We start from the raw sequence: 9,129 nt of genomic DNA on the forward strand, positions 1-9,129 counted from the left end.
GCGGCATTCCGACAGTCAATCAGTGAGTTAGTTTCTTCTTTTTTCTTCTTTTTTGTGTGTGCGCAAATGAAAGGAAAGTCGAAAGCGAAAATTTAAGTGTTAAAGCCACAGCTTTTTAGGGCTTAAATGATGTGGAATCATATTTCTGTGGTTGCCATTTAAAGCATTACGTTTAATTGCGTGTTGTTTACTCAAAGTCAAGTCTATATTTATTATAATTATGTTTGCAGTGCCTTCACTTTAATAATCGCACATCAAACGTAATAGATATCAAATTGTAAATTCCTAATTGCATTGTGCAGAAAGAAGAACGTACACACACACACAAACACACACACTCATCACACATCAGTTATTTCTTGTCTGTTGGTTAATTATAAACAAATATAAACAGCTGAAAGTCAAGAGAATATCAACGCTTACAAATTGGCTCTAAGGCTCAACGTGGCTTAAAGGCAATTAGCTTAAGCAATCCGAACAGTTGAGGCTTATATTTTACTTGGCTCTAGCTTATTACTTTATCAACATAAACTCAGCAGCGGAGATGAGGAGGGAGGAGGGGGCGTGGTAAAAAGATATTAAGCCCGCAAGCCAAATGCAAAAGTCCTTAAGTTTTTCAGCCCACAAATAGACAAACAAAACTAACATTTTGGACAAAAATTTCAACAGCTTCAATTTGGCTTAATGTCATCAAAAGGCAGTCTCTTAATTATGCAGCGAAGCACACACACACCCATGCAAACACACACACGTACTACACACATTTAAATACTCGGTTTTTTTTTTCATTCTAGCAGTTTATGACTACTTGAAAATTCAAAAGTTTTGCGGAAATTAAAGTTGGCGCGTTCGTGTAGAAAAGTTGTGAGCTCGCTGGAAAAAAAAATGAAATGAGCGTGGTAGCTAGTTTGTAGAGAAAAGGGGAAGGGGAAAGGAACTTGCATAAACGCATTAACTTTTTAGTTGCTCTGCTTTAATCCTATTAAAAACGAATGGAAAATTTATTAATTATATCGTTAATAAATATTGAAATTGCCCTGCAACGCGTCTCGTCTCGTCTCGCTTTCGCGGGCTATTAAATTGCATTTAATGAGAGCGCGCACACACACGTCGTATACGTGATAAAATAGAGCAGTCAATTTGAGCTCCACTCGCTGCCGCATTTTAAAGCAATTCAAAGCACAATGCGGCTTCAATCATTGCGGTTTCATAAGCATTATAAATTATGCGCTTTACTTCAATATGCATGTTAATTTCAATACTCTGCAAAGGGATAAAAAAGGAAGTTTAACCGACTTCTATTTTGGAGAGCGAATTATAAGGGGTATCTCTTGGTTGACTACTTTTTTGCTTCACGTATTTATTTACATTTTTAAAAAGCGAGCAAATTATAAAGTGCAACCAATTAAAGTATCGTAGCTGGGTCACATCAATGGGAGTTGCGTTAATTACTTGTCGCATAATGTTAATGTAAGCGATAGGCAAACAAGACCCACATGCTCGACTCCACTCGGATCGACGCGACCTCGTCTCCATCTCCCGAACTTCGTCTATATCTCAGTCTTGGTGTAGTGTGCGTTCCTGCAGACGAATCGCTAAGTGCATTACACAATGCTCCAAATAACTTTATGTACACATCATTAGGTGTCTTGTCAACAGCAATCAGTGTCCTTTGTTAACAACATACGCACTAAAAGCATGCTACTTGCTGCTCCCGCAGCAGCACATCACATACACGGCACGCAAATTGAGTTAGTCGCACAACGAAGCCGCTTAAATTTACTGTTAATTTCGTTAGTGAACACATTAATGACATGATGAAATATGTGTGTGTGTGTGGGCGGAGCCGGGGCGGGGAATGGAAATGAGAATGAGCTGAAACAAGCGTCTAAACCAAACTGAGACCAAACTACACAATTCAATAAAGCTGCAAGCTCAGTGTTCATGCAACCAGCTGTCAACGTTGATGCAACATCTGTGCGTGCTAACTGCTTGTGACATAGCAAATTAAACCTGTAATCGAAAGTTGTGCTTATTTTTCGATTCGCGAGTATTAAAGTGCAGCACTTAAAGCCTGAAGTGAGGTGCTTCAAGGCAGAGCTGAAGATGCCAGTTCACTGAAGTATATACATTTCAAATTTTACCAAAAAGTTGTATGTCAATTAACTATAAACTCAGCATGCAGGGCTAGTCCAAGAAGAAGACATATTTGGTGTTGAAGCAAGTCGAAGAATGAATGTTCTTTCAAAGCTGACTGAAAATTCGATTTTAACAAATATTTTTCCATTTAACATTCAATTGCTTTGACACTGAAATGCAGAAAACAAATAAATTAAACGTAATCAATATTTATTTCATTTTTCAATGATCTCTACATTCATTGGAATCTTTTGGTGTAGAACTGTATTCAATTTCTGTCTATTTGATTTCCATTCATCTATCTAGCTTCATATCTAACTAAGTAAACTATAGTTTCATTTCTCTCCTTTTTGGTAAGTGTATGTGTGTGCAATAACGTAAACTTGGCAGAAACCCATCAGGCCAGTTGCACAAAACTTTTGTCAATTAAAATATGAAAAATACGCCAGGCATTCAACGAAACCAAACACAGAAAGCTGTGGAGTGAGAAAGAGATTTTTTGCACTGGGAAAAACAAAGAGAGTGTGAGAGAGGGAGGTAGAGAAAGAGAGAGAAAGTCCGAGTGGCAGCTTCAACTAATAAAAGTTTTGCAGGCGAAAGACGCAAAAGGACATTGCAAGTAATATATTTTTTGGCTATACTATTTGGGCAACTTGGCAACAGGCAACGAGCAACGAGGAAGGGGGAACGGACACTTGCAACTGTTGCCCGCAAATGGAGAAGGACCAAACTCAGGCTCAACTAGAGAGAGAGAGAGAGAGAGAGAATGAGGTCCTGGGAGCATTTGCATGCACCCAGAGAGTGGACGAAACTTTTGTAATTAATAAATTATTTATGAAGAATAAATGAAAAGGAGAAGCTGCCAGCTAGAAGAACCAACTGCAATTCACTTCATTTTAAATAATGAAAAATTACTTTGGCTCTTGCCAGCGTCATAAATAAACAGTCAATAGACGTCTCTTTTAGCATCCACAGAAAAAATAAAATAGAAGCAGAAAAGATGGAAGGAAATCCTGAAAAGCTGAAAGAGAAATAATATTTCTTTTAAATGAAAAGCAACAGCAATCACAAATACGAATACAAATAAAAGCAAGAACATTCCCAGCTTCTAATCAATGTTGCATTTGCTTGTTTTTTCAATGATCCAGAACGTCCATCAGCTCTCAGTTCTCCATGCGGAATCGTTTGCTGCTCCAAGGGATTCCCGTTGGATTCCCAAACTAATTCTAATGCCGATTGTGGCTCTGCGTTTTGGGGGCACGCTTCAAGGCGCAAATTAATAACACAACAACAACAACAAAACGAGTGAAAGAAAGAAAAATAAAAGCTGAAAAACACGCGAGGGCGATTGTCGACTTTTGGCATTTGAATTGATTGAATGTGGGCGATTGAATCAATTTCGAGAATTTATTGCATGCCACACAAAGGCTGTGCGGTAAATTGAACTTGCAATTGATTGACATTGAAAATATAAAAACCAAGCGCAGCAAAAAAAAAAAACACAGAAAAGAAAAATGAATTGAATTTTTTATGAAACCTGCCGAGGCCGTAATATGCGAAGAGCCAGGCTATGAAAAGTACTCCTCTGCTCTATATATAAAACAGTTTTACGATTACTCTTAGTGCTGTTTGTGTGATTACTCTTGTCCTGCTTTTGCTTTGCTTTTTAAGCATGCACTTAACTGATGATGTAGGATATGTGTTCCGCTTTTTTTTTTGTTGCTACTTCTTGCTTCTTGCTTTTTTGCCACTAATGACGTCATCATAATTGCCTTTTGTCCGACTGTAAATGATACGAGTCCTCAACTACCTGTGCATCATTGTTGGAGATAAACGCTGTCGCCGTTTAACGTACAACATAATTGCCACGACAGACAAAGCCTGATGCTTAAAGCCGTCTCTTCACTCCGCTCTTCTTTCTCTCTCTTGCAGTGAAAGTATCATATTGCGACAATGGCAACGAGACAACGAGAAAGAGAGAGTTACGTACCCCAAAAACTAGATGTTGCCGGAAGAGAAAAAAAAAACAGCACACACACACAAAAGTTGTCCAAAAAAATGGCATCGCAGCTGTCGCATAAAAGTCAAAAAGTGTTGCCAAGGCACAAAATGGACGACTGTGCGTGAAATTAAATGCCAGCAGGACATTGAAAGCGAACTGCCGCCTCTGACTTTAGTTATAAAGCTCTGCATATATATATATAGTGTGGTATACACAGATTTTGTTTGGCAACAACATTTTGCATTTTGCATTTTGTGCTGCAATTTTGACTCGCACAATTCACGCGCAATTATTTTGCAACGACAAAAGTCATTAAGGTTACTTTCTTTTTCTTTCTGCTTCTTTTTATTTTTGGTTGGCTGCTGTTTGTCTGTGTTTATGCTAAATTTATTTGGTTTCCGCTAAGAAAAAGTGCGGCGACCGCAGCTGAGTTTCTGCCAAGTAGAGCACACTTAATGTGGCATGCAGCTGTGTTGCATCAAGTTCATTTGCAATTTGGCGGAAATGTTTCGCAATTGAAATCAATAAAAGCACAAAATTTAATTTTAAATAATACCGACAGCTGTTCTACAAAATTTATTAAGTGTTTGGCTGGATGTTTTAACATTGATTTATCATCAAGCATTTTGTGTGTGTTATGCAAACCGATGTCAGACACATACATAATTCCCAGCGCCCATTAACTCATGACAACGACATGTGATTTCCCTGTGGCATACTTGCAACATTTTACACAACACAAGTTCAAATTATATTTATCTAATTTTATACTAAATACGCACGTCACTGCAGCAAGACGATAACAACGCCTGACGATTGAGCCAACGGCTTAAATTGCAACAAAGCATACTTAGAGGCAGGCAAAAACACATTCTTATGCCATATTTCGATTCGTTTTTGATGCTGCTGCTAGCTGTAATTTCCCACGGGCGAACAACAGAAACTGCCTGCCAAACACAAAGGCTAAGGCCGATCATCAGATATGTGAGTGAAACTCAGCAAATGATTGATTGACAGCTACCCTGGACAACACCATTGTATTTGCTATCATTAAATCATTATTAAAACTACGAGCTGGGGCCATCATCGATCATTCAGATAACTTTTGCAAATGTAAATGGCGAATTCGCATTAGTTGCCTATTGTTTTACACACACATGTGTACACTTAGAGAAAATTGTAAATAAAATATTCCTAATTGAAGTATGAAGAATTTTTTACAATTTCTGGTTCTAAGAGCGTTCGGGCAATTGGAAGAGCAATTTATAATTGTATTAAAAACTCTCATGCTTAAACTGATATTTATAAAAAAAAAGCTGAAATCAATTACTTTTATACACTTTAACCATAGGGTAGAAGGGAATTTAATAATAACTAAATTCTTCACGATTTCAAAAAATGTGGTTGCGATCAGATAAAAATTGTAGAGGTTATTAAGAAAATTCTCTTGTATTGACAAAAACTCCTACTTACTACGGGTTTTGATTATTTGGCTTAACATCAGTTATATTTTACACTCTATGGTATATTTTGAATGTAGTAGTATCATATCAATATACCAATATACTCTGGGATAGTGATTGTAAAGTTATTTAGCTTAAGAAACAATCATACTTATTTTATTTTTCATTAAAGAATGAAAAAGTCTTAATTAAAATATATAATTTTTTATTTCAGTATTTTTCATTCATTATGAAACTTATAAGAATATTTACTTTAATTTTAAGAATAAATCGTTTTGGAAATTCGCAAACTTTCGAACTTTTCCTTTTTCTGCGGAATCCGTTAAAGAATGAATCGTTTATGAAAACTTCAAGACTGAAACAGAATTGATTTACGAAAGAATTGCAATAGCTTTTTTGTAAGTGTATAGATAAACACAGCTGACACATAGTTTTCATTTTGAATTCGTATTGATTTCCATGGCCTTGTTTATAATACACAATGGCAAATCCGCGACTCTGCGCCCACGAAACTTTTGCTGCACTTGCAATTCCAATGTTTCATTTTCAATATAGTTGTACTTTCAATGCCGCTGTACACACAAACACACACACACACACATTCGCACACAAGTGAAGTTTGCTTTTCATTTCATCTAAAAAATCCACTCTTCGCAACGTGTGCAAGTTCCTGTTTCCTGCATTTGTGTTGCCAGGGCCACCGACAGTTGCCGCTGATGTTGCTGTTGCTACAACTAACTACAATACTTGTGGAACACAGAAACTAACAAAAAAAAAAAGGAAGCGAAGTACAACTGCAGTGAAGCAATGCAAATTGCTTGGCACCCTTGGACAAGCAAGCAATTGTCACGTATGGAAAAAAAAAGTGTAGCATATTTTTCAGCGCTCTAATTGCTAGCAATTTGTTTGACCATTTATCTACATTCTCAAATATTTTATTACCTCACGCTGATAACTTATCTAATCCTGATTTAATTTCTGTTTCAGCTTGCTTTGACTGCTCTTTAATTCTGATAATTCTTTGGCATCCATTTGCTCTGTAACATCAATGGCACAACGACTCGGAAACCAACCGCGAATGCAACGCTGTCGCAGTTCATGCGGCTCTCCACGTTCACAACGCACCAATTCACCAAACAGCCAATAATCTTGAATTCGTGTCACTCTGATCAGATCATTGAGCTCCACACAGATGCGTGGATCATCAGCACAGGGCACACAGACAGTGACCATTAAGCCCTGCGAGAAAATGGGAAACCAATATCCAGTCGATCGCCTGATGCATCTGTAAATTCTCGAGCGTTCAAGCTTCTCCTTTTTCTGTGCGATCTGCTCTTTTGTCAAAGTGTACTGATCACAACCTTTGCGCACTGGCCACTCGATGCCTTGGCTACGTGTTTGCGACTCTATGTTGAACACTTGACCGAGATTGAAATACCAACCTAGGTTGTAGGGATAAACAAATGGCTCCAGCTTGTGCTGCTTGCAGCAGCGTCGATTGTTCGCCTTCTCCACAATCCATTGTTCAATGCTCGTCATATTTTTAAGAACAATACGCAATTGCATGCAAAGCAATTTGAGCATACAAAGCACCATTCCCGTGGCCAGACTAAAGCATATCAAGCACATTGACAAGCCAAAGATATTGCCGAAGCGACGTCTTCTGATGCTGTGCTCTATAAAGTAGCTGGATCCACTCAGAGCCAGAACCACAGCAGCATGCAAGTTGCTCAGCATATAGAAGAACACAAAGTAAACGAAATAAGCCTGATTCGACCAACCGACGCAATGATTGATCCAGGGACAATGATGATCCATCTTCTTGACGCAGCGATTGCAACGACGACAATGATGCGATCGAGGCGCCTTAAGGCCATCGCACTTTCGACAGTATTGCAAATATTTAGAGTCTCTGCTGTTCTGTGGTCTCCACTGCTTGGGTAGGAAGCCAGGACCAACCATTATGGCCATGACAAAGTTGTAGGCAGCCAAGACATTGACCAGCATAAACATGCCAAGATGAGCTTGAGTTGTGAAAGAGAAATCCTTGGGCCACCACGACAAAGTTGTCAATCCAATGATTAAAGTATTTCCAATGGTCAAAATGGGACCCCAATGCAAAAATCGCTTCAATTCATTCGCTTCCTCATCCATAATCAGTTAAAATAAGTGTTTAACTTCTCACTTCTATTGGTTTGATAAACTTGTCTGCGCTTGCCGAGTTAAATACATGTTAAAGTTGTCATTGACAACTACCACAACACATCAGCAATAACTAGTATAAATAATGATACTAAATACTACATTGATATCACGCAACACCAACTGCATATAAATTTACCACTTAAGCCATAAAATACAAAATATATCATTCAAAACAAGTCAACTGTTAAAGTGAAACATGCACAACTAAATAGTATTTTAATATTTTTGTTTAACATTAAAGTTAATCTACTACAAATCTACCCCATTTTAGCAATTTATTCCTAGGGTATTTGGCAGCAATTGTATTGTCACTTTGCTATTGTTGTTGTTAAAAATTAATAGCAATATTTGCCACACGGTTTGAAAAAATAAAAGCCAAATGCGAACAAAGCGATGCAGCACTTCGATTGAATTTAAAACCAGGCTATAAATTCAATTGCATTTCTGTATGCAAGTCTCGTTTTGTGTGGAATTTGCTCATGTAATTTATGGTCATGTATTTACAATAGAAGTAAAATATTTTAAAACATTTACTAATGCCATTAATCGATTATGACGCAAAAATGCTGAATGGTGTAATCGATATTATTTACAATTTTTACAATACACTTTTGTTGCAGATCCATTGCAAAAAGATTTATATTTTCACAAGTAATTCTAATTATTTATTGAACAAAAGTACGTTCCGCAAAGTATTGACTGGTATTCATTAATGTTATTATTGATATTGATGAGTAGTTGGCTTACATAGCTAGTACATGATTGAAGATAAGTATTCGGCCAAGATAAGAAACTATATCTTTTTATAGGAAGGGTATTAAAACATTTTGGCAACTCTGACCCTATAAAGTATATTCTTATTTGACGACAACAGCCGAGATGAAATAGCAACGCATCTGTCTATGATAAATCTCAGAGATTATAAGAAATAAAAGCTTTAATTCTTTCGACAGCACTTCTTGACAATATACCAAACATACATTTTGTTATTTCAGTATACAAACATACATTTTGGTATATCAATATACCAAATATACATTTTGATATGTCAATATACCAAATTTACATTATGGTATATCAATATACCGAATATATACTTTGTGAGGCATGTCATTTTGGCATGCCAATATACCAAATATTAAGTTTGGTACATTTCAGTATATTTTCGGTATACTAATTCGGTATATTTAATTGATAATACCAAACTGTTTTGCTTTTATTGAGAAAATCACGGGTATCGCACAGTCGAACATACTCGACTGTAATTTTTTTTTACTTTAACAATTTATAGATTGATTTCATGGACACTATAATTTATCA

The 9,129-nt window shown here is 36.8% G+C and overlaps 1 protein-coding gene across 1 annotated transcript; it reads right to left on the reverse strand.

Annotated features, from left to right (window-relative positions):
• Positions 1-6,564: 6,564 nt before the first annotated feature.
• Positions 6,565-7,758, reverse strand: LOC117571892 (palmitoyltransferase ZDHHC6). Its single transcript, XM_034254357.1, has one exon. The coding sequence runs from the start codon at positions 7,756-7,758 to the stop codon at positions 6,565-6,567; it is 1,194 nt and encodes a 397-aa protein (XP_034110248.1).
• Positions 7,759-9,129: the final 1,371 nt, after the last annotated feature.

The sequence above is a fragment of the Drosophila albomicans genome, chromosome 3, assembly GCF_009650485.2.
Source record: "Drosophila albomicans strain 15112-1751.03 chromosome 3, ASM965048v2, whole genome shotgun sequence".
Classification (NCBI taxonomy): domain Eukaryota; kingdom Metazoa; phylum Arthropoda; class Insecta; order Diptera; family Drosophilidae; genus Drosophila; species Drosophila albomicans.

What these genes read in the sequence shown, in the direction of transcription:
- LOC117571892 (XM_034254357.1), bottom strand. Translation starts at nt 7,758, where the DNA reads ATGGATGAGGAAGCGAATGAATTGAAGCGATTTTTGCATTGGGGTCCC.